At 38.3% G+C, this 26,741-nt stretch overlaps 1 protein-coding gene across 1 annotated transcript in view; it reads right to left on the reverse strand.

Moving 5' to 3' along the window:
• RPA2 (Replication protein A2) overlaps positions 1-26,741 on the reverse strand; it is a 382,124-nt gene that overhangs the window by 173,205 nt on the left and 182,178 nt on the right. Inside the window, exon 4 of the mRNA XM_090381178.1 lies at positions 3,384-3,500. Within this exon, the coding sequence (XP_090237304.1) occupies positions 3,384-3,500 (117 nt within the window). The remainder of the gene's footprint in view (positions 1-3,383; positions 3,501-26,741) is intronic.

Consider the following 26,741-nt stretch of genomic DNA (forward strand, 5'->3'; position numbering starts at 1 on the left):
CGGTGTTGTTTATTCAGTTGCTACACGCGCGCAGCTTTGTTTCTGTGTATCAAGCGTGCCACCTCGTTTGTAATTGTGCTTTATTCCCTAAAAATTACTAAAATATTTAAAAGGTGTGAAAAGGAAGCGTCCTGGCCAAGACACTGCAGATTCAGAGAGAGAAAAAAAGAAGCAATATCGATAAACAGAGGCGGACTGGGTCAAAAATTCTTACCCGGGAAAATTTGTAGTGGCCTCATACTACGGTTTATGGCCAAAATCACACCGGCCTCCGGCCCACCGTGGTTTCCCCCATAAGGCTTATGGCCAGTCCGCTTCTGTCGATAGAGAAAAAATATGAAATTGTGAAACGCTTTGAGCGAAATGAAAGACCATGTGATATTGCATGTGCTACAGACCTAAATGAGGCAACGCGGAGAATTACAAAGAATGCAGAGAAAATAAAAACAACTTTCATAGCGGGAACAACTCAAAGTGTAATTAAAATCTATTAGATTAAGACACAAAGAATTGGAAGAGATGGAACGGCTGTCATCTCTTTGGATAGAAAATCAAACAAAAAGCAAGTTTGCTTACGATAGAAGCAAAAGCATTAGCAATATTTTATTACGACTTGCATATTATAATTTATACTTACGTATTATAAAATACGTAAGTATTTTATTACGACTATTTTATTTAATATAATAAATTTTTTACGAATAAAATACGTATTTTATCTGTAAAAAATACTTTTTTAGTATTAAAAAATACTAAAAATACTTTATTATAATATAATATTATTTTTATTACGTATTTTAATCGTTATAAAATACTTATGTATTTTATAACGATTAAAATTACCCGATTATTATTGTGTTTGGTAATGTTTTGGTTCCAAATGTGTGTGTGTTCAATCTTCGGTGGTCGGCACCTAACCCTACTTTTCCCATAGGGCCTGTTGTTTATATTGCACGATTTTGCATTGCACGAGGCTTTCTAGGAACGCAACTATCGTGCTATACGAGGACAGACTGTATAGTTAAAAGTACAATTTAATTGACAATGAAGTTTAACAAGATTAATAGATTTACTGATTAATTGACAATATTATATTATGTACTATACTATACTATACAAAGCTAGTGCTATCGAATTCCGGATATGCTGTATCATGTTACAATGGCGGTAATTACGAACGGTACTTCTACGGACTCTTAAGTATTGATTAACTTCCAAATCTCGCCGTCTCAATTTAGAATAAACTAAGGATCCTGACTAGGTCTATAGCTACTTATAGATAATAATTTGATATAACAATTGGTTAATAAATCGGCTAAATACGGTTAAAAACCTCTCGTTCAACAGAGCTGCAATTTGTAACAAGTGGATTTGATACCGTTACCGATACTAAGTAATACCCACAAAATCTCTATCAAGTTGAACTTTAAACTAAGTATCGTAACTAGGAATATAAAACTACTCTAGAAAATAAGTAAATATGCCAATTTAAGCTAATAAAACAGAAAATAAATCAGAAAAAACTTCTCTTCTTCGGGAGCTCATATTCTTCCAAAATCTTCTTTAAGGTATTGTTCCTCCAACTGTTGCAATCTTTTTCGCTTACATTAACACTTTCTCCACAAATAACCTTTTCCACAATTCTGTGGTGCTTCTTAAATTTATCTAGCCACCCAGTGCTCGCATTAATTCTGTATGTCCAAAGGACTGTGCAAATTTCAGAGCTCATTGCTTAATTATTAGGCCCGATGTTGGGATATTCTTTTCACGTATCATTTGCACCCATTTTAGAACAGCTTTATCAACATCTTTGTACATACACAACTTAATTCGCTTCTTGTCTGCTCCTCCTTCAATTGCATTTAAAATCATAGATAAACTGCTTGCAGTTATGCCATATTTCTCCACATCTTTTTTCTTAAAACCCTGGTCAATATCATAACAATCTTTGCTTTATCGTTAATACGTAAACACTTTCTCTTCAACATTGTTTTCGCAATTGTAAAAATTACTGGACTGCAGCTCTTGCCAATACATACACCGCAAACTTCGCTGCGCTGGCCATATAGTGAATTGTTAGTACAGGTGCCGCCTGCTCAATGATGTTCGCTTGAAAATTCAACAGTGTCGCTCCCTTTGAAGAAATATACGACTTTATGAATTTCTTTTATTCTGCTTTCATTCATATATACACAAAAGGAAATTTATGATTATTGTATGCTGTACGTTACTTTTCAGAAAAAAAAAAAAAAAATACAAAAGCATATAGCCTATTTGATTGATGACGAATGAAATAAAAAAAAAAAAATCATGAAAACCATCTACTGGGAGTCCAGTTAGATGAGAATGGACATATCATATAATGATTGACATGAAGGTCACGTGGTACAATTGAGGTGAGAAGCCAATGTCACTCAGTAGGCATTACTAAAAACTGACTATGGTAGCATTCTATGTATTGCTGCCGCAGCATGCTAAAGCGAATTTCGTTTTCCCCTGAACCAACATTAATTTACAAATCTACCCTATTTATTGTAAAGTTTATGACCACTTCTAAGAAAACCCATTTGGTTTAATAACTGTAACAAAAATGAAACAAAGACCCTCCTACGGGCGTCAATGGCCACAAGTGTTCACTAAAAGGATGATTATTTAATTCCAGATGCTAATGCACAATTTCGGAAGGAAGGAGGCAGTATATTTGAGCGGCTATTTAGCAGTAAATGCTTGAAAATCTTCAAAAATGCTTTTACTAATTTTTTTTAAAAATTTGTTATAGAGAGACTAACACTTCAATATATGGGGTTAATTTTACATGTAATTTCGTTTCAAGGTGCAATGTTTTGCGAAAAAATTCGTAATAAAGAGAAATTCGTTAAATAAAAGTTCATAATAGAGAAATTCGTTAAATAAAATTTCATAATAGAGAAGTTCCACTGTGTGTATATATATATATATATATATATAGCTTCTAGATGTATAAGTACATGTAGAAGGAATTAATTTCTCTCTCTCTCTCTCTCTCTCTCTCTCTCTCTCTCTCTCTCTCTCTCTCTCTCTCTCTCTCTCTCTCTCTCTCCACAGAAATTCTTGAGTCACTTCTCAACTGGAACAGTTTCAAATGAGAGAAGTTTTAAAGGTTGCAAGTAATTTTATGTGGACTCTAAATCGACCAAAAGAGTCTTGACATGGCTTTGCAAACTGAAAATTAAGGAATCCTAAAAAATACTTGTTTTAATTGGTCCTTATCATGGAGAAATGTAAATAGGACATTTACATTGTACTCTTTTTACTTATCACAAATACCAAACCTAATTCATTCAAAGAAAAAAGGAAAGTGCAGTACAAAAAGCACTCTGATGTTTAATATTAATACCACCTACCTCTTCATCACCAAGCCAAAGTTGAACCTCTAGCGGTCGTCCTGTCATGTCATCTAAGTGAAAGGTTATTCTAGTAGACTGTTCATCCACAGTTCTCACAATGCCTACCACTGTTATCTAAGTGCAAAAGAACATGAAAAAAAATAATTTCCTACATGTTAAGCTTAAATTTTGATGACTTTAAAGACTAAGCTTCTAAGGAGCTATGATCTGTTTGATTAAAGTTTGCAGCTCGTATAAATAATGAGAGATACTATAAAGAGTGATATGTAAAATTCTTAGTGGGAAGAGATATCAAAAATATGATGCTACAGGAGTATACATAAAAATGTCGACGAGCTATTCAATAAGAATTTTTCAGCACCCCTGGGGCTATCTCTCAAAAATTAGCAACACTAATTCTAATTATGAGAGACATTACAAAACAGTTCATAACAAACTTGAAGAGCATCAACATTTTAGTAAAATTTGAAATCCAAAGATAATGACTCTATCATTCTTTGTGACAATTTTTGGTGCAGTAGGCCATATGCAGGCTGCAAAATAGTGGCCAAAAATCTTACTCCCTCTGTCTGAGATTGGCTAAACAGTCCTGATTGAAGAGGATTTTAAAGAATTATTATTTTTCTATATGATCTGAACCTAAATGCTTCCAAAGAAGTGACAATTGACAGTTAATGACTTTAAATACAAAACCATTTGAATTGTGAAGGATGTCACTACTTCCTGTAGTGAAATTATTATTAAAATATACCCTAATTACTGTCATTATCCACTCTGCCAACCATCACCTGCAAACTCAGATATTAACCCTAATATCAATACCATTAATAAATATAGAATAACAACAGTCAAACACTAACCAAGAAGACCCATTGATAACACTCTTTGTCTTCTCACATTCAACCATCCCTTCATCCATTGCAGTAACTTTCCCATGAAAAGTGTTGCTATTTGTAGAGCAGTATTTTATGTGGAACAGTGTCAAAAGCTTTTCTGAAATCTAAATATATGATGCCAAAATTGTTTTTTCCATCCAGTTCCTTTTTTATTGTGTCATTTTAACCAATTAGATTGATCAGACAAACTGTCCCTTAACATACTATGACTGCAGCATTATTAAGTCCATTTCTGTTTAGATGGTTCTGCATTACTTCTTTAATAAGTGACTCCATTATTTTTCCTGAAACAGAAGTCAAGCTAGCAGCCTGTGATTACTCATGGCACCCTTTAATCTCCCTCTTTTCTGAATTGGGGATGCATTTGCACATCAAATCCTCCATTTCATAGGAAATGGAGGATTTCCTCCTTAATCCAAAAATGTTCTAATAATTTTAGTTAAAGGTTTGCTTACCTCTTTGCTGCCTCCCTTAATCTAATTGGATAGATTCCATCCCTCCAGGTGCCTTTTTTTTACATTCAGCTTCAACAATTTCTCTTTCACTTTCCTCTCGGTTATCACAAATCATTTAGCTCCATATTGGAATCTGATACATTTGTGACATCCCCATTTCTAAAAAATTTCTCTTGTGTGAATGTAGATATAAAATACCTAACCAGTTTGTCAGCAACCTAAGGAGGATCATCAACAGTTAAACTATTCATATCTATGGGACCAATGTGATTCATCCCGTTCCTTCTAATGTTTCCATAAGTAAAAAGTCTTTGCTCTTTTCTTTGCATTCTTTGCCAGAGATTTCTCGCAATCTCTTAGCTTGCCTAATCGCCTTTGTGATGACTTGATTGGAGACTATTTTCCACTATAAGCTTCTGTTTCATATGATAATTTATATGCATCTCACATATTTTTCTTCCCTACTATGAGCTTTATCAGTTCATCTGACATCCCTTTAGGTCTGATCCTTGAACAGTATCTCTCAGTTGGTATAAAAATGCTTACAATTTAGAATTTACTGTTGGTAATATCGCTTCCCAGAGACAAACTGTTTGAGCCCATTCTAACCATTTCAGAACCTGTGCTCCTGCCGTATTTCACTGTTTTATACTATCTTATCAGTGTTACACTATCGTATTAGTATTTTATTAGTGTTTTAACTTCTGCATAGAGATTCTCATATAGTCAACTCCTAAAAAGGGAAACAAATCCCTCCCTCTCAATTATTTTCCCATTGCACTGATCTCTACTCTTTTAAGAAAATGGGAAAAAATCCATCAAATGACAATTCTAAACTATCTCAAAACTTCTATTTGATTGTTGGTCATCAATACTGATTCCATGTGTTGATTTACTGGTTCCTTTTGCACATTACTTTAGAGGAAAAAGTGATGCCCAAGTTTTGAGGAAGAAAACAGAGTAATGAAAGATATTCAGCAGCCAATATCTGTATAACATTGCAGTATAGTTGAGACAAGAGATTCAAAATTATCTTCCTTCTTCCAAGAAATCCATACACAATTGCTTTAAACAATAACCAAGCAGCTAAATCAGTATCCTGTAGCTTTCAAAAACATCACCTTTGAGCAGCTTCTTTGAGGCCCACAAAAAATTTCTTATTACAGTTTTGCACATTTTAAATAGACAAACACTGAACTTAGGTAGCAGAATCCACCAGTGCCTGTAAAATATTCTTTATTAATCCACACTTTATAGGCAAAGGTGGAAGAAGACCCTTTATAATGTTTTTTGTAGTGAATATCCATAAATATAGAAAACAACAGTATTTGTGAAATGTCGCTGAAGACAAGTGAATAAACCAATTATCGGATTTAATTTTATTGGGAGACAATTGTCTGGGAAACAGGTAATATTTTTTGTAATAAAGATGGGTGGACCAGAACCAGGGTATGTTTGCTGAGAGTAACAATTGATGATGTTACCAACAGATAGGCAGATTTCAAGGGGGGATAAAGAGAGCATTATTATGATACATACAAGGACTAAAGATATTAAATGAATGTGACCTGACCAGGTAAAAACAGGACTATGCTGAAAAAATGCCACGAGTTAGGTCAGAATGTGTATGTGTCCACAATTGTGTCCAGACATGATAAGAGGAATTATATGCTGAAAGACTTGTAGATTAACTTGAGGGAATCTGCAAAGCTCTGGGGGGGGGGGGATTAGCATGGCCCACACTTGTAGATAGAAGGAATCTATTCTGTAGAGATAGTTATTCATTTGAAAAAAGGTGCAAGGATTGTTTTGCAATACAATTGAAGATACCTTAAGGGTTCTAGGAAACTAAGAATGCTAGTTAGGGGACGAGAAGGGTAATACAGAACTGCATATATCCAACGATATGGGTCAAAGTAATGCTTGCACTCATCTCAAGAATTCCTATTTCTTGCTGCAATAAACCTAAATAACTTCAGGTGGTGTGTCAGGGAAGGATATGTTGGGTTAGGCAAAAGAGTGTCCATGGCTGAATTTGAACTCCTGGTTAGGACAACTAATGCTGATATAACAGTGTTAAAAGAAATGTGGTGACATCAGGAAGGGGATGACAAGTTCCAATATGGCATGTATAATATATTTAGAAAAGATAAGGAATACAGAAGGGAGATGGTGGGGTCATGCTTCTTATCAAAAGCAGCCTAAATGCAAAAAGAGCATTTGCTGAGTCAAAAGTTGTCAGCCAGCACAGAATCTGTGTGGTATCAGTTAATTGGAAGCACAAATATAATGAGAGTAGGAGTAATCCACAGACCAGAAGATTGTGAAGAGAGCCTCTACAAACACAAGGCATGGGCAAACATATATGAATGTCTTATTATGCACGAGTTCAATCTGCCCAGATTGATTGGAATAAGTGGGAGAGAAATTCACCAGAGGGAAATTTTTTTAAAAATAAACTGGATGATTATTATTTGTATTACTTACTCATGAACTAAATGACATCACAGGCCTTAAAGTACAAGAACCATTGGCAGGTAGCAATCACAGATTCGTTAGTTGGAAGATGAAAGATGTTACAGTAGTTAAAGTACGTGGTTTTAATTTCAGAAGAGGGGACTTTCATAGCTTAAGGCACTACATGGAATCTATTAATTGGGCAGATCGAGGGCACTGCCAGTGCATCACAAGTGAAACATCCTATTGGCAAACTTATTTCGTTGACAAATTTAGGACACACTGTATATGTCTCTAAGAATATGCTATATCCTGTGAATGAAAGATCAACTACCAATGGAGCAGTTTGCAATTTTGATGCGAGTTGTCCTGACTGTTCGATTTCCAACTCATGGAATGCTTGAGTTTTCGGTAACATATTGATTTTTCCAGATATCATGCAATTCAAATATGACTCACTCTTACGACAGCTAACTTTTTCTTCATAAAAATGACATTGAATCATCTTTTAACCAAAAATGAATTGTTTTGAAACACTGAAATTAGACGGGACATCTCCAATTTCGCCATATTTCAGTCTGGATGGCAAAGCAGCTTGATCTAAGTAAGCTTCAGTGTTTTGTCCGACTCGCAAAATTAGGTGATGGTCGAGTATATCGGTAGGTTGATCAAAAGCATCCACAACTTGGAATTTCTATATTGTCTTTAGTGATGGCAAAATTTTTCAGCGATATTCTTTCTACAGTCTCATTAGATTGTAATTGCACCTCCACTATATATTGACAAATCACTCCTTCAATCTTTCTTACCTCATACTCAAGTGAAATCTGTTACTAACAATGCCAATAATGTAGACAGAGTTGACTATCAATTATATGACAATTCGCAATGCTGAGTCTAGTGACACAATTTGTTATGCCTGGCCAACTTAATGATTCCTTCGTTAGGGCTTGAAATTTTATCCTGAATAACAATGTAAGCCCCAAGGACAGTACGCATTCTGTGGACATGCTACCTGGCTGATCAGATGTAATTCAATAGGAAAAGTGTAGTAGATACATTTTGTTTGCCATTGGGAACGTATTTGCTTAAAAGTTAACTGTAATTGAAAGAGTGTCTGCTGAGTGCCTGAAGCAAACCAGAGGCACTGTTTGTAGTCTAAGTTAATAAGAGTGACTCTTGCTTTTGTGTAGATCTTGCACGGTTGAGACAAGTCTGCCTCGCATTCTTCCACTTCTGCTCACAAAATCTGGTGGTTAGTGCACGTGGCATCAGCTAATAACATGGCTGCTGACACAATCACCAACATTTAGCATTAGCATTAGTAGAGGCATTTGATGCAAGAAAGCAAGCTTATGCAGCATCAGCCAAAAAAAAAAAAAAAAAAAACCCCACTTCCACTTCACCCCTCTGTTCGTTCAAAATACCTGTCCAGCTGAGCCTTAAACTTATTTAGACTATCAACCTCCACCACAAGGGATGGAAGTCTGTTCCACCAACCAACCACCCGCTGGCTAAAGGCAAATTTCCGCACGTCTATCCTACATCTGTCCTTCCTCAATTTGAATTTACGCCCTCTCAGGTGATTTTTCTCAGCTAGAGGAAGAATCCCATCAGCATTGAGCATGCTTAAACCATTCAAGGCTTTATACACCTCTATCAGATCACGTCGCTGGTGCCTAGTCTCCAGACACTGTAATTTGCAAAACTTAAGCCTTTCTTCATAAGAGCACCCCTTTGTTCCATTCACTAATCTTGTTGCCCTTCTCTGTACTCGTTCCAGCAGCTCTAGATCCTTCTTGAAATGAGGCCTCCAGACCTGTATACAGTACTCTAGGTGTGGCCTGACCATTGCCTTATACAATGGAATAATCACCTCCTTATCCCTGCTGGAAAAATTCCTGTATATCATTGACAATACTCCATGAGCTACTCTTGAAGCCCGTCTGCACTGCTCAGAGAATTTCATATCTGCCTGCATAACCACCCCCAAGTCCCTTTCATTCTCTACCACTGTCAGTGTAGTACCACAGAGTTGATATTGCTCTGGGGTTGCTGTTTCCCATGTGTAGTACTTTACATTTGTCAATGTTAAACTTCATTTGCTACCTCTCAGCCCATCTGCTCAACCTTTCCAGATCCTGTTGCAGCAGCATAGTGTCAGTAGTGTCCTTGACAACCCTGCCAAACTTCGTATCGTCTACAAACTTGGACATTAAGCTTGATATACCATCATCAATATCATTTATAAATACAGAAAACAATAATGGACCCAACACTGTCATTAGACTAATAACATTAGTCCACGATGAGCAGTGTCCATTGATTACCACTCTCTGTCTTCTCCCCCTCAACCACCCCTTTATCCATAGCAGCAATTTGCCTCCAATGTCACACTGCTCCAATTTGTGTAGCAGTCTTCCATGTGCAACAGTATCAAAAGCCTTTCTAAGATCCAAGTATATAATATCAAAGCTATTCCCTGCATCCAGTTCTTTTGTGACTGCATCATAATATCCAATCAAATTGGTCAGGCAAGACTTCCCCTTAACAAAACCATGCTGTGTCCGAGCTATAACTGAAGTCTTGTCTAAATGATCCTGCAGTGCTTCTTTAACCAGTGCCTCCATTAATTTTCCTGGAACAGAAGTTAAGCTCACAGGTCTATAATTACTTGTGTCAGCCTTTGATCCTCCTTTGTGAATTGGGGTCACATTTGCACATTTCCAGTCTATGGGTACCTCCCCTGAGTCCAAGGAAGCTCTCATAATTATGGCTAAGGGTTTGCTTACTTCCTTTGCTGCCTCCTTTAATATAACTGGATAGATCCCATCCACCCCAGGTGCCTTTCTTGTGTTTATCTTCAACAGTTTCTCCTCCACTTTACTCCCAGTTATTTCAAGATTCTGTAGCTTACTGCTAGAGTTGAATACACCTCTGGCATTCCCCTCGCTGAATAACTCCTCATGTGTGAATGTCGATGCAAAATATTCATTTAGTTTGTTAGCTACCTGAGCAGGGTCATCAACAGTTGACCCATCAATATCAAGTGGACCAATCTGATTCATCCCCTTCCTTCTAGAGTTTACATAAGTAAAGAACTCTTTGCTGTTTTTCTTTGCATCCCTTGCCAAGGATTTCTCATAATCTGCCTTTGCCTGCCTAACCTCCTTTGTAACTTGGTTGCATATCAACTTGTATCTATCATAGGCTTCTGTGTCATGTGTTAATTTGTAAGTATCCCATGCATTTTTCTTCTCTGCCATATGCCTCATTAGTTCATCTGACATCCATTTTGGCCTAAACCTTGAACAATATTTCTTAGTTGGTATGTAAAGCCTAGTAGCTTCCAAGATTAATTCTTTGAATGCTTCCCATTTTGAATTTGTTTGTTTGAATTTTCCAGGCTGCGGCTCATTCCAATAGAAGCAGTGCAAGAATCACTTTCACCTCTGCCAGTGGCTACTGTTAATCTATTATTCTTTGTATCCCGCCAAGCTAGCAGTTTTCCGACCCACGTAACACTGCCTCGATAGCATCAGCAAATATTCTTGCATCCTTTCTATTTAAGTGTATCCCATCCCTGTAGAAGCAATCTCTCCTGTTAACAAGTACAGTCCAGGCTGAAAAAAATTCTACCCCTTGAGCCTTGTACAATCTTTCCAGGGCCGAATTGATCGACAAGGCTCTCATCATATACTCCCTCCTATCGTGTCTGGGCAGAATTGCAGACACTTTCAAATTCAACCCTAATTCTCGGCTTTTGTTCAACAGTGACCTGTACTTGTTAAGTAATTCTGCCGGTCTCCTACTCTTAATATCATTAGTGCCAACGTGTACAACTATATCACCTTTTGTGCCCTTAAAAGATGATATTCGCTCTACAACGTCATCAACCTTTGCCCCTGGCAGACATACCCTGGTCCTGTTCCACCTATCCTTTTTACAAAGCATGTTCCTCGTTTCCCTGACAATAGAGTCACCAACAACTACTAGTTCCTTCGGGACCAGCGCATTCTGCCTTGGGGGTTGCCTCTGTGTCACGTGATGCCCACGTGCAAGCTCTGGCGTTGATGTGGGCAGCTGAGAGCTTGATGGGCCCCTCAATTTAGTTTCTTCGAGGGCATCCACCCTGTCCTTCAAGCTCTCATATAGGCCCACAAGAACGCTGAGTTGTTGCCTGATATCGATACACTCCTTGCATCGCACACACACAAAGACATCCCCCATGGCAGTATCATGTCCCGTACCCGATTGCTCTGCAAACATCAAGCAAACAGTGCATTTTATAAGGCTGTGAGTCAGAGGACAACTGCCCCCCTCAGTTCTACTCTGAGCCACAGCACTTCCATTAGCTTGAGCCTTTTGCTTTGCTGCTCTTGTCTGAGTCATGATTCTATTAATTAATTAATTAAGTTATGTTATTAATTATGTTAAATATAATTAATTATATTATGTTTGTAATCTAAGTCGTTATATGTATTTATTTAAAAGTACAATTTAACTGCTAACGAAGTTCAACTAACGCTATCTAGTACGGTATATAACTATCTTATCACAAAGGCGGGAAAGTTACGAACGGTAATCTACGGACACTTAAGTATTAATTAACTTTCAAATCTCGCTGTTTCAATTCAGAATAAACTAACGATCTTACTACGTCTATAAGCTACTTACAGAAATAATTCGATGTAAAAAAATATTCAATCAAGCGGCTAAATATGGCTAAAGAACTTCTCGTTCAGCGGAGTTGCAAACACGTGGATACCTTTATTGATACTTTTATGCAATTACAAGGCCGAGTAAAGAATAAATACACCAAATTAATCAGAAAATCAGAAAATAATGTTATACTACTAAATTTAAATCAAAAGTTTTAGAAAAACAATAATTTCAAATCAATAAATAAGAAAAATCCACTTAGCGGCTTTGAACACGACCGTCTCCTAGTAGCCTCGTCAGCAGACTCAATCAATTTGTAAAAGTGTTACTCTTATCTCAGGTCTCTGATTGACCTGCACGTGATCTAAATAATCCCTGACTCTTCCAGTAGTTGCTCTCACTGTATCGCCAGTTGTCAGACCTGCTAGTGCTATAAATTGCCACATTGCCTTGCATAGTCTCCAGACATTCCTTAACGTTATGTACATGCCTCTAATTGACTGCCATAGAGCATTCAAAATAAACTTGGCATACCAAATAATCATCACTGATATTATTCTAACTGCAATGTAAACTGAATATGTGACAAACGTAGGAAGGCAGTGCCCATTCCTGATTAAGTCCCAACACAGTAAACAAGACAATCTTCTACACTCATCACCCTGTACCAATTTCCCTTCTTGTGAAACAAACAGAAACTTCAATGGACCAGGAGTCAACAAAAACTCCTGAGGTACTCTTACTTGAAGTGGTTCGTTAGTTGCTGTATACATTTTCTCTGTCCAAACTTTTTCACAATAAAAATGCTCTTATGCGTCAAGATAAAAATGGAATCTGTAAAAATTACTTTCAAATCGTGTTCTTCAAAGTGAGCTAACTCATCAGATAATAAATGTCTTTTATGTCTAATATGATTTATTTTTCTCTCCAATGGTGATATACAAATCTTGTAAGAGATGATCGGAGGATTTCTTATAACCTGCGACCCTATCTCTGCAAACCAGTATGTTTCTGCTGCAAGCCTTTGGCATGTGCAAGGGGATAACTGATCACATTCTGCTTCAAAGCAATATTCTAAACTTCCTTTACATTTACTCCTTGCACACTCGCAAGGCCCATTTCCTCTCTTACACTGGTACATAATTGAGGCACCATTCTCTCTCTCAGTGGCTGCTTTAAAATGAAGTGCTTAGGCTGTGCCAAAGTACTATTAGGTAGAAGCAGCATTGATTCCCACTGTTTCATGCAATCATGACAATTATTCTTAACACAGCTATCAACTGGGATCACTTCCAGTACTGCTGGTGTAGGGCTCAGTGTCTCACATTTATATGTCCCATGGTTCACTCTGCAGATCTCTATATTAGCATGAGTGGAACTGTCCCATATCAAACACATCATGATTAGGAACGAACTTGTCAATTTATTCTTCATTCCGAGTCCCTTCGCTGTGTCCAGCACCTATTTGGACAAAACACAACAACAGGAAAACAGTTACTCTTGGATATCAATCAATGTTGTTGTTGTTATTTGGTTTTTAGGAGCATTAGCAACTAAGGCCATATTGCTCTGAGGATATGCGGTGGTCATTCCCTGACCTTTCCGCATCCTCCGTATTTGGTGGTCACGGGCTCGAACCCTGGTCTAATCAAGAAATGTGTGCTACACACTGCCACTCCTGCCCACCTGGCTACGGAGGCGCCTATGAATCAATTGCTTATTTTAATGCATCAGTTAGTCTTAAAACAAGATTGTGACCCAACCCAAAAATCATTCCAATAATCTGAGGTTATCTGAGTGTGGGGTTGGTGTTTCTGCCCCTTCCTCTGTGTAAGTTTGTGATGGTGAAGACTGTGCTTCACTATATGATTCACCAGCGGTAGGTTCAGGCAACGTCTCCTCCTCGGGTATTTGTGTAACCTCTGGAACATTTAAAGCAATTTCCAATTGGGGTGTATACAGCTTCCGGCTTCAGCTACACAAATTATAATGATGCATTGCCTGCGATTGAGCTTTCTCTTTTCTATCCTCTTGTAAGACTATCTGCTCGTCCTGTTTTACTTCCGACTGCAATTTCTGTCCCGTTTGGTAAATATTTTAATGGTATGGAGATAGGAAGACTCGGGATCATAAATGAAGTATCCACTGATTCATTCCATTGCTCCTCTTTGGCTTCTCCTTCCTCATATATCTCTTTCGGCTTAGCGTGTTCTAAGGTTGAATCTGAGGGTGTATCAGCTTCCAGGCGTAGTTCTGGAAATGGTCTACGATTTATTACTTTAGTAAGTCTATCTACATGAACCAGTTGTTTATCTCTGGGCCAGCAGATGTGTTGTATTTGAAAATTCATGGGAGACATCTGAGCTATGACTCTATAAGGTCCAGTACTTTGACATGCCAACTTGCGTGTTTGACCTGGTCTAACTCTTGGCATATACAAGTATACAACACTGCCTACCCTGATTTGCATATCCACAGCTTTTGTGGAGCAGTAATGCTCTTGACTTTCTGCTGCTTTTGAAGATGTTGAACTATATCATACGTACATTGCATCCTTGCTACTATTTGTTCAGAGTAATGTTCTAAGGAAGCGTACATTGTTTGGACTGGAGATGTCCAAATGTTTTGTGGTGGGACCACATCTCGGCCGTATAACAAATAATTGGGTGTTTCCTGTGTAGATGAGTGAACAGCAGAGTGATAAGCTGCAACTGCTAATGGTACACAAACATGGCAGTCTGATTGTATGGTGTTGACCACATGTGACAGTATTGCTGCCAGCGTCTTATTTAGGCATTCCACTTTGGAATTACACTGGGGATGGAATGCAGTTGTTTGAAGCTTCTTAATTCCAAGACGTTCATAAATATTCATTAACTGGCTGCAAAAATTACTACCGCAGTCTGTTAATAGGACTTGTGGAATTCCATGTCTTGCCACTACAAAATTGATAAATGCAGTTGCTACCTCTTAAGCTTTTTGTGTCTTCAATGGTATCACTTCTGCATATCTCGTGAAGCAATCCACCACTACTAGAAGGTATTTATCCCCATCTAGACTGGTGGGTAATGGTCCAAAGATGTCCATACTCACTCTGTATCAAGGTACACGCATCAGGTTTGCCTTTGCTTTCAGATTATATCCCCTTCTCTGCAAACATGAAGCAAAAGTGTCCACATAATTTTTGATGTCACTATACATCACCCAAAAGAAATCATTCCAAACTCTTTGTAACGTTTTGTCAAATGCTAGATGACCACTCTGAGGGAGATCGTGAAATGCACTCATGATTTCCAATTTCAGTGCATGTGGTAGAACTAACTGTTCTAGAGGCCCTCTCTAGGAGATTTTGCATCAGGAAGAGTGTAATGATATAGTATTCCATCATTCAGATAGTATGAATCTGGAATCCTCACTGACGATTGAGTATTATCTTCCAGTTGTGTTATTAAAGGATTCAATTTGTCATCTTCCCTCTGTAATGCTCTCATCAGATCTTTAGTGGTATTTTTCGGCATCACTAATGCTTCCAGGGTGATTTCAGTTGATAATGGTGCAACTGTCTTCATGACATTTCTCCTGTGTGACTTAGGCTCTTCCTCTACTACTGGTCGAGATAAGAAATCTGCATTTGAGTGCAAATGACCTGGATGATATTTAATCAACTGAGAAATCATAATCTTGCAGCATCAAATTCCATCGAGTTAATCAAGGCGTTGGGTTCTTCAATTGCAGTAGATATTTCAAAGCTGCAAAGTTTGTCATAATTTCAAAGTCTGAAATTATGACAAACTTTCGTGCATATAAGTAAGCTCTGAACTGTGAGATCAAATACACAACAGCCAAGCTCTCCTTTTCAAGAGTGCTATACGATTTCTCAGCCTGCTTCAGAAATCTGCTTGTGTACGCAATTGGATGCCTGGAGCCATTTTGTGATTGCTGTTCCAAAATCCCTGAAATAGCATAATCAGAAGAGTCTGTGGACAAATAGAAAATCTGAGAGAAGTCTTGATAAATTAATAATGGTTCTGATAACAATGCTGCCTTCAGTTTTTGAAATGCTGACTGTGTCATTTCATTCCAGACAAAGGGTATATCTTTCTTCGTGAGGTTGGTTAATGGTCATGATACTTCTGCATAGTCCTTAATAAAATTTCTATAAAATCCAGTCATCCCTAAGAATCTTCTCACTTGTTTGAAAGTCTTAGGCGACAAGCAATATTTGATGGCCGCCACATTCTCAGGATCCGGAAGGACTCCATTCGAACTGACTCGATATCCAAGATAAGTTATCTTCTGCTTCAAGAATTTGCATTTGGATGGCTTGAGCTTAAGATCATATTGTCTCAAGTGTTGGAAGACAGTTTCTAGTCTTTGCAAATGTTTTGAGATTTGTGCTTGCGATGATAATATTATCCAAATAGCAAAGGATGTATTCTTTTCTTAGGTCTTGAAGGACAATAGACATGGCCCTCATGAACGTAGCTGGAATATTTTTTAACCCGAAGGCAATCTTCTGAACTCATACAAGGCATGGCCAGTTGTAAAAGCTGTTTTTTGTCTGTCTGCAGGGTGGACGGGAATCTGCCAGAACCTGATTGAAGATCAAGAGTACTATAGTAGCGAACTTTTCCCAGAATATCTAAATTTCAGTTATCTGAGGTACAGGAAAGTTATCTGCAACAGTTTTGGCATTAAGCTTATGGAAGTCAATGAACATGCGAAGCGAACCATCTCATTTTTTCACCATTACAATGGGAACTGAATACGGTGACACACTTGGTGCAATTATGCCTGCATCCAGCAATTCATCGACCTGACCTTCAACCTGAGATCTCAAGGCATAAGGCGTGTAATAGGCCATTTGCTTGATTGGGACAGTCTTGTAATTTTATTCTCTGTTGCACTACAGTGGATCGACCCAATTGGCCAGGTGATACAGCGAACACATCTTGTACCTATCTAATAGCTTAACCAGTTCTTGGCATTCATTAACAGTCAAGTGATCCAGATCGAAATCTTCGATTTTCACATGAGACGACTTTTCAACTCTCCTTCGTTCACCTGCAAAATTAATCTCTTGCATATTAATACTTTCAATTTTTGCTAATGCCATTCTCGTTGTGAGGTGCAGAGGGCTCAGGTGACGTGTTAGCTACCAAAATTGCAACCTTTCTGTCTCCGGACAACTTGTCTAAAAAGTTTCCAACTGTCCTGGATGGAATGTGTTTGCACACTGAATAGTCAACACTGTTTCAGTGTTAGGTGGAATAATGTGTTTTGAAGTCAGTTTCCCAACACAGGCCTTTTGGTCACCCATAATTCGTTCTCTTATGCAAATCCCAAGTGGTAAGAATTTTAAAATTCTTTTCCCCTGAGTCTAGTATGAACGAAAATCACTGTAAAATGTAAGAACCTAAAATTAGTTGGTATCGCGGACTTAGCCTATCTAGGGCCACATCAATTGTGAAAGCATCAATTGTGAGTGCTAACTCTACAGCAATTTTTGTGTCTAAAGGTACTATATTTCCAGAGATCCCACAAACTGTAACGTCGGGAGGCCTCTGTTTTAATGATCTTTCATGTTTGATTTTATTAAAAATTTCTGCACCAATTAGAGTGATTGATGCGCCACTATCAACGAAAACTTTGTTTTTATTCCTTGTATTAACCCTTCTACCAATGGTAAGTCTGTATCGTTATCTACCGTGAACACACTGTGTTCTGATCTATCCCTCTCATGCCTTTTTGAAAAGACCTTTCTTGTCAGCTTGACCTATCCCTAAACTACCAACGTGAAGAGATCCCCACATGATTTACTTGTCTCAGAGAGACACGCTTCTTGATTAGACCGGGGTTCGAGACCATCACCACCAAATACGAACGATGCGGAAAGATCAGGGAATGACCACCGCATATCCCGGAGCAATATGGCCTTAGTTGTTAATGTTCCTAAAAAAAACCAAATAAACAAACTTGTCTCAGATTTGCCTCCCTAGGTTGTCTATATTCTGCATTTCTACTTCCCTAGATCTTGTGTTGAAAGTATTTGTGTGTACTCTGGCTGGAACACGATTGACTCTACTATTGAAGTGCCTCCCAACTGCTGGAGAGGGAATGTATATGTTCTACCCACTGTTGTTCTCTGCTGATAAAAGTGACCTCGCCTCGGCATAAAAGTGCACTGTCTCCCTGCCAAATAATCGCTCCCTTACCTGCTTTCCAGTCTCTGAAACGACACTTGCCCCCTGCTGTGACCAAGGTCATGTGATATTCTCTGACCGTGCATGTCTTCTTGCCTGCTTTACCACCCCCCCCCCTCTCTCTCTCTCTCTCTCTCTCTCTCTCTCTCTCTCTCAATATTGGTCTACCAGCTGTGTGTTGACTAATTTCGGGCTGTCGCGTGTGACAAGTATAAGGTTTGCGTTGATCATGTCTTATTTCTTGTAATTGTTGATCTATTACCATTGCATAATTTTGAAATTTACTATCAAGAGAAGACAAGTGCTTTTCCAAGGCATTCAAACTGACATTGTTAGTTGACAAATGATCGAGGGACTGCTGTAAAGAAATTATTTGCTCCTGCATCGGAATCACCATCTGTTTACATTGGTTATGAGCAATATCTGCCAAATTAATAGTAACATGTTGCCTTATGTTAACTTCTCATTTTCTTCTTCTCTTGTCGCCACTTTCAGAGCCTGTTGAAAGGTAGTTGGATTCTGGCTCAATACCAACCTCTTTAATTTGGAGTTTAGCCTGTTTATAAACTGGGCCAGTCAAGTCTGATCTCTTAATACTGACACCTCTCGTGTTTCATTCTGAATTTTGAAAGCTGCCCTGCACAAATTCCTAAGGCATGTCCCAAACTGTATTACAACCTCTCCTGACTCTTGGTTAGCTGTACTAAACTGCTGAAATTGTGATATTAAAGGGATTGGTCACTCGAAGTGCTTGAGAAAGGCTTCTTTAAAGCGTTCATAATTTTTCTCACATTCACTCGAGTTAAGAGCAGTTAAGAGCACCTTTTAACTCGAGCGAACGTGAGAAAAATTCTGCTGCTACCCCTTGGAGTCTAGACTTAATTACTGCCAATTTTTCACGATCTGTCCAATTTGCAATTTCAGATATTTCCTCTACAGATTCGAAAAACAAGGACACAGGGAGTCCATCTTTGCCTACATAGATTGGTATTAGATTTAGGTAACCCGTGATCGAAGCCAGGTGAACCCTTACTTATTCAAGAGATGGCTCCGGTTGTGTCAGAAATTGTGTCTCAGATATGGCTAAACTTGTTCCATCTATATTCTGACCCTCCATGTTCTGTGTAACATTTTATTTTAATGTTATTTGTTCAAACAATAACTCTAAATCTAAAGTATAGCCCTTCCCACTTAAATAGACTGCTTGTATATTCAATACATAAAGACAAGCATTTCAAACACTTGCCTTTATGTATTGTAACATTTTCACACTACAGATTTACCTTTTGAAGTTCTCAAAACATATATACCCACACTAACAACACTTAAAGACATAATATAAAATATCTATGCTAGCAATAAGCAGCAACCTAAATTTACCTACCCTTTATCTTTTGATCAATGGTGCCTAGACTGTGCTACTAGGTTTATGAGAAAATTGCTACTTCTTGCTGTGCATACTCAAACAATAATAGTAATGATAATGCCAACAATGCATTATTATTGAATATAGGAAATATAGAAATAATATAACATTTCACTCTGCCAACATTCCAAAGACACCAGCAACCATTTTTTCCCCCTTTATATTTCTACTTTCTGCACTTACCCCCTTTATTTTTTTTTGTAGGATCATGGAAACCATCTTGTAAACAAGGATTTAGTACTTTAAATCTTTGTTTAATTGGATTAAACTCATTTTATTTAATCGTGGTCACATACACCATCCTGTGGGCGCCTCCCTTTCAAAGCACCATCTTGTCTCCACCCCTTCCTTCAAGGTGGTACCCTTTTTTGTCTATGTTGCTCTAAACTTTCAATCTCTTAAGAAAAATCCATGCCCTCAGCTCCCAGGGGCTGTATAACACCTGGTGCTGCAGCATTGGATTGCGTTGTGATTTATAGATTGGGAGATCACAGAGCGTCAACCCAATCTCCACTCTAACCCCTTCCTTACTTCTACTTATTTCCTCTGGTGTCTATCTAAATATTGAGAGAGAGAGAGAGAGAGAGAGAGAGAGAGAGAGAGAGAGAGAGAGAGATGAAGTAACACATAACATTTATTATAACAAAGGAAACAGGTACACAACGCTTGCATTCTATGTGGATAATTTGTATAAATGTGACATACATGTGTCAATTCCATATCAGGTTACAATAATATCGGGTGTGAATAAAATGGTAAGAATAGTACATAAGGTATAAGGTATGTTCGTGTCGGACGGCACCTGGGATTTCTCCCATCTCCGCATGTGTTTCGCTGTATCGAGGACAGTACACTGTCAAGCCAGAGACTTGAAAGTGTGTGAGCCGTGTCTGTACAGTGTGATATGTTGTGCCCATTGTTTATCCGGCTTATTGGCCGCCAGGCCCCTAGTGGGGGCCCAACGTTGCCCATACCCTGCCACGTGGAGGCTAGCCGGGTGTATCCAGTATCACAAAAAATTGCTCTGGCAGGTCCTGCCACCTAGTTTCCTGGGATTTCAGTGGCTAGGACCTATTAAAAAAAAAAAAAAAAAAAAATTGCGTTTGACATTAATGCTTAATGGGATTGCTGTTAGGAAATCACTGGTTGGGGTTGAGCGCTAAAGGGATGTGTTAAAGGCCAAATAGGTCGGGCAAAATTTTGATGTTATTAAATTTAGACATGTGAAGCTATATGCTAGCTAATAGTGTTAGTTGTCTTAGAGATTTACAGGAAACTGGTAGAATTTAGACGTTGATTAGAATTCGGCAGCATTGTTAAGGGTGTACTTGGTCGATTTAGTGAGAGAGGGAGGGAGACTGAAGACTGGGGGGAAAACAGATAGAAGAATAGGGACGATAGAGTAGGCATCCCCAAAGAGGTCAGTGGAGACGAGCCCCACCAGGCGAAGTATGGGGGTAGGCAGGGAGGAGAGGAGAGGAGACAGAGATCCGTCTCCTCCCTCCCCTGCCTGGGGATGGGTTTTTAAAGGGAACCAGGTTAGAGTACCCAGTTCAGATCACCAATGGCGTGTTGGCAGCAAAGCCGCAGAATGTCTTCGTCGGTGTCATGTCCAAGGAGTGTCGAATCTGGTTTAGCTGCCCATCCCGCTCCGGGGGTGGGATATGTTAGCTGGCAGTGGGGAACCCACCAGGCAAGGGGGTGGGAGAGACACACATTTACTTCATTCATAATCTGCATTCTCACTCTACTTGCATTCTTTTTTTTTTTTTATTTATTATTATTTTTTTTATTTTATTTATTTTTTATTTTTTTTATTTTTTTTATTTTATTTTTTTTATTTATTTTTTTTTAAATACTTTTTTCTTATTTTATAATTTTTTTTTTCCAAGTTTTTTTTTTTTTTATATATATATATATATATATATTTTTTTTTTTCACTCATTCATCTTTTTCTCACACACCAGGAGGGGATGCAATGATGTGTAGTGTAAATTTAAATGCTAATTAAAACTAAGGTTAGTGTGTTGGTAAGAATAGTACAGTCAGCCCTTCATAGAATTCTGTATTCCATCTTATAAATAAACTTCTCATTCCTTACCTTTTGTCATTCACTACATTGCTCTAGGCCAAATGTCTATAATGCTCATAAACACCTTTTGTATTTTACATATTTTTAGGCAAAAGGAAACATGGGGGGGGGGCTAGTTTTTATGCCCTGTTTGTCTCTTAGTACTTTTCTCATCATAGTTAGAAAACCAGCATTTGACCATACTTGATTATACCACTCTATTATGGGCATTTGACTTTCTAGGAAAACTTTCAGGTACTTGTTACAGCATTATAGTCATTCCACCTAGTATTGAATTAACAAATAGTTCAAGAGAATCAGGAAAGAAGCACTGAAATGGTATATGTTGATGTTGTTTTCGAGGTTTACATTCACACAAATGAAATAATGGCTTACCAGTTAAATCACTTGCTCCTGAATTCAGTTAAGAGGCTTCCTTCTCTCCAGAGAAATCTGGGTGTGGTCCTGTCTGTCGTTTCGGATCTTTTACCTCTGGTAGTTGTTCTTCTTCTCTTTCGACTTGCAGTCAGCAATGTTGTCTGCGAACTCTTTGGAGAACAATTGGAAAGAACCTTTTCTGCTGTATAGCTCTAACTCTCCGCTCTCTCTCTGCTCCTCACTGATTTTGATTCTGTCTAACTGCCTCGCTGCCCTACTGCTTAACTGCTCCCTTTTTGGGGCCCCAAAAACTCTTATATACCTCCTGCCTTTGCTCTACTTTTCCCAAAAAGATTCTCCTTTCATTGGCTATGCTAAAATAAAGGGATTATTCGCTTCCTGCCGATGGTAATAAAGGAAGTCGTAAAAATGGAAGGAAACTTTGTTCTTTTGGTTATCTGATCTTACGGCATAGAGACGAAGTCTCCCAAGAATGCACATATTCCCTCCAACATTACAATCTTTGGTAACCTTCCCATGGTCGTGTGCACCTGTGGGCTTCGCTATGATCATAAACAACTTTTATTTGCTGTTGTTGACATGGGAACCAAGGGACCTTACTTTCCTTCCACCCACGTTATTAATCCCTATTAAAAGCAAATGCAGGTTTCTGGTTATTGCAATCCTTGCAATAACCAGAAACTTGAAGGTTATTGCAATCCTTGCCCTCTTATTTTCTCCTAAGTAATTCAGATTTTGCCTTCTCCCCCGTCTGACGCAAGGCAGTGCATGTCCGCAATTGAGGGAGAGGAGTTTCCACTGAAGCCGGAGCATTTGTACTTGTTCCCCACAACCATGGGTTTCTCTCACCTTTTGCTTAATTATTGTGGGTTCCGATCAAATATGATTTCTGACATTTTAACCGAAATATCCCAAGATGTGGTTTTAATGATAGAATAGTTAATTAGATCTGCTTGATCGTCGAGACCCGAGATTTCTCAGTCTCACATCATTGCTACTTCCTTTATCCCATGATTTTCAGGAATAGAGTATGGGCAGGTCTTCATTACATGGAACAGATGGTATGTTATTTCAGTGATACTTTAGAATATTTGATGCTGTGCTTACACACAGTTCTTGCCACACCACAGGAACAGCAAAAGACATATTTTTAATTTTCCCAGTTGGCCTTAGAATTGCAGTGTAGGTAATCAGGAGATCACATTTTGTCCTGACTGCCAATCTTGCAGCCAAAATAAAAGGAAATAGACAATTAGCAATACTGTAGATTTTTTTCCTGAGTTTTTGTTGTAAACTGTATGTGCACGTATACACACACGCGTGCAAACAGCAGAAATTGTGAGCATGATTCAGAAACTCTGTGTTTCTTAAACATTTTAAGAAGCAAAAACAAAGCTAACATCACTAAATAATGCTAAGCAAAACAAAGAAAAGCAATACGCAACAGATATGCAGATAGAGTCAAACAGCATTATCATTTTTATAATTTTGAAGCACTGACTTTGCATACATAATTTTAAAAAACTGATTAAATATTTAAAAACATTTTTCATGTCTTTTTTTAATAATTTTTACATTTATTTTTGAAATTCACTATGTTACATTTACATTTATTTTTGAAATTCACTATGTATTAAATTAATTCAAATTAAATTTAATTAATTATATAGTAACAGTATTCGCAAGGAAGCCATAGGCTTTTGCTGCCAATAAAAAAAAGAAAAAAAAAGCAGATAAGAAAATACAAATTATATGCTTCCTTCCTCACAGAAGTAACCATCCAGCTGACCTTTGAATTTATTTAAACTGTCATTCTTTACTACCTGTGAGGGCAACTTGTTCCAGCAATGACTTGCTTGCTAAAAGAAAACTTCCTACAATCTAATCTAAAGCCCAACACCTCTAACTTGAATATGACACCTAGTTCTGGAATTCTTTATAAAAGTGAGAATTCCACCTTCATTCATTTTACTAATCTCGCTCAGAGCCTTATAAACCTCAATAACGTCACTTATGAGGTGCCTGGTTGCCAAGCTTGCACATAATCAGTCTTTCCTCATACGATCGTCTTTCTGCCAACTCACCATTACAGTGCGCCTCCGTAGCCAGGTGGGAAGGAGCAGCAGTGCATAGCACACGCTTCTTGATTAGACCGGGGTTCGAGCCCGTCACCACCAAATACGGAGAATGCGGAAAGGTCAGGGAATGACCACCGCATATCCCGGAGCAATATGGCCTTAGTTGCTAATGCTCCTAAAAACCAAATAACAAACAAACAACCATTACAGTTGTCCATCTTTGGACCCAATCAAGAAGCTCCATGTGTTTGTTCAGATGAGGTCTCTATACTTGAACACAGTTGCTTTGTATAGTGGGATTATGACCTCCCTATCTCTACAAGATAACGTTCAATAAACCATTGATAGGACACCATGGGCTTTCCTGTCTGCCTATTTACGCTGTTCAGAAAACTTAGATCTGCCTGTATTGTAACTCCCAGATCCTTTCCTCCTCCACTGTTTTTAATTCAACCCCACCAAGTGTATAATTTATTTGTGGGTTGCTATTCCTCAAGTGTAACCCTTGCACTTAGCAGCATTAAAACATAGCTGCCACTTCTCTGACCATCTTTGAAGTCTATTCTGCAAATTATGACATCATGCCTTCTAGTCCTTCATTGATGTCATTCACAAAAATGAGAAAACAGTGGTCCAAGAACGGATCTTTGAAGGACCCCACTCCTGACGTTACACCAATCTGAAGAGTATCCATTAATCACAACCCTCTGACTTTTGCCTTGCAGCCACCCAGCAATACCTCTTAGAATCTTACCAGTAATCCCAGCTTGTTCAAGCTTATACAGTAAATTTTCATGAGGGTCCATGTCAAATGCTTTGCTAATATCCAAATAAACTATATAGAAATTATTCCCTAAATCTAGCTCATGAGTCACTGTGTCAAAATAGACTACTAAGTTTTTTAAGTATGATTTACCCATAACAATGCCCTGTTATGTCCTTCAGAATGCCATATCTATATATATATATGTCCCTGGCTTGTTCTATAACATACAATTAATTTAGTGAAGAGCTTTTTCACACAGTTTTTGGGTGTTATGAAATGAAATCAGTGTTTTCTGCAAGTGACACTGAAAACTATTTCCGACAATTCAGAAATTGTTTCTGATTCACTTTGGGAGAATCCTCAGTAGAGGCATTCCTCTTAGAACAAAGAAAAATCATGAAACTATGAAAGTAGGTTCAGGCTAAATGCTTTGAACATCATTATGGTTGAGTATTATATGCTGCTCACCCAACACAATCATCAGCTGATACCAATCCAATGATGGACTCGAAATAGACAAAACCTCTAGAGATGGTCCAAAAGAAGGATATCTATGTTGGTTAGGAATGGCTGGAGTAAGGAAGTGGTCTCTGCGGTAAAGGAACACTACTGAGGGCAGGAAACCACAATACAAGCAGGACAACTAGGAGAATTGTCAAAAATTAACAATGCCTTTTTACTTATATGTTCTTTCCCAACAAACATTTTCCCACTTCTATTCCAAAACAGTGCATGAAAAGTCCTCGAAAAAGTATATATAGTCATACTGTAAGTGTAAGTAGATGAACAGATGAGGTGTGTTTTATTTTTATTTTCTTTTCTTTCTTTCTTTTTTTCGCTTATACAGTATAAGCTTACTTCTTTACCTCTTCTGGGGAATAGCAATCCTAGATTAACATATCAGCTGTGTGGTTCCACACTCAGGGCAATGAAGAATGAAAAGGACTAGGGATAATTGTGCAGTTAGATGCTTTGAACCTAGGCACCTGCAAGATCTGACTGAGGCATTTAAGGTCTTGAATGGATTGGGTAAGGTCAATGCTGATGAAATCCTTCCTCTTGCTTAGACTACACAGCTAACTGGGTATATAATCAATGTAAGAATGGCTGCAGGTTGGATGTGTTGAAGTTCTGCAAGCAGTACAGACAGGCTGCCAGGAGAGCTCATGGGATTCTGTTAATGATATGCAGGAATTTTGCTAGCAGGGATAAGGAGGCAATTATCCCATTGTATAAGACAAAGGTTAACCCACAATTTGATTATTGTATACAGGTCCAGAAGCCTTATTTTAGAATGGTCATGGATCTGTTGGAATAGGTGCAGAAAAGAGCAACAAGTTTGGTCAGGGAAGCAAAAGGGTGCTTTTGCTACGAAATGGCTGAGTTTTGCAAACCGCAGGGTCTGGAGCTTAGGCTCCAGACCCTGCGGTTTGCAAAACCGAAAACCAGACCCTGCGGTTTGCAAGATCTGACTGAGGTTTAAGGCTTTGAATGGACTGGATAAGGTCAATGCTGATGAACTCCTTCCTCTTGCTCAGACTATACAGCTAACTGGGCATATATTGAATGTAAGGATGGTTGCAGGTTGGATGTGTTGAAGTTTTTCTTCAGCCAATTTTTCTTCAAGTTGGGTGGCTGGTTGTTGGAACAAATTCCCATCTGGTGTTGCACAGCTGAGTAGTCTGAACAAATTCAAGGGCGCCTCCGTAGCCAGGTGGGAAGGAGCAGCAGTGCGTAGCACACGCTACGCACTGCTACGCAGCACACGCTTCTTGATTAGACCGGGGTTCGAGCCCGTCACCACCAAATACGGAGAATGTGGAAAGGTCAGGGAATGACCACCGCATATCCCGGAGCAATATGGCCTTAGTTGCTCCTACCAAATAATAATAATAATAATAATAACAAATTCAAGGAAGAAGAAGTAAATAAACTTTAAAGA

Source organism: Mastigoproctus giganteus, chromosome 9 (genome assembly GCF_048544385.1).
Source record: "Mastigoproctus giganteus isolate SK-2022 chromosome 9, ASM4854438v1, whole genome shotgun sequence".
In the NCBI taxonomy this organism is placed as follows: domain Eukaryota; kingdom Metazoa; phylum Arthropoda; class Arachnida; order Uropygi; family Thelyphonidae; genus Mastigoproctus; species Mastigoproctus giganteus.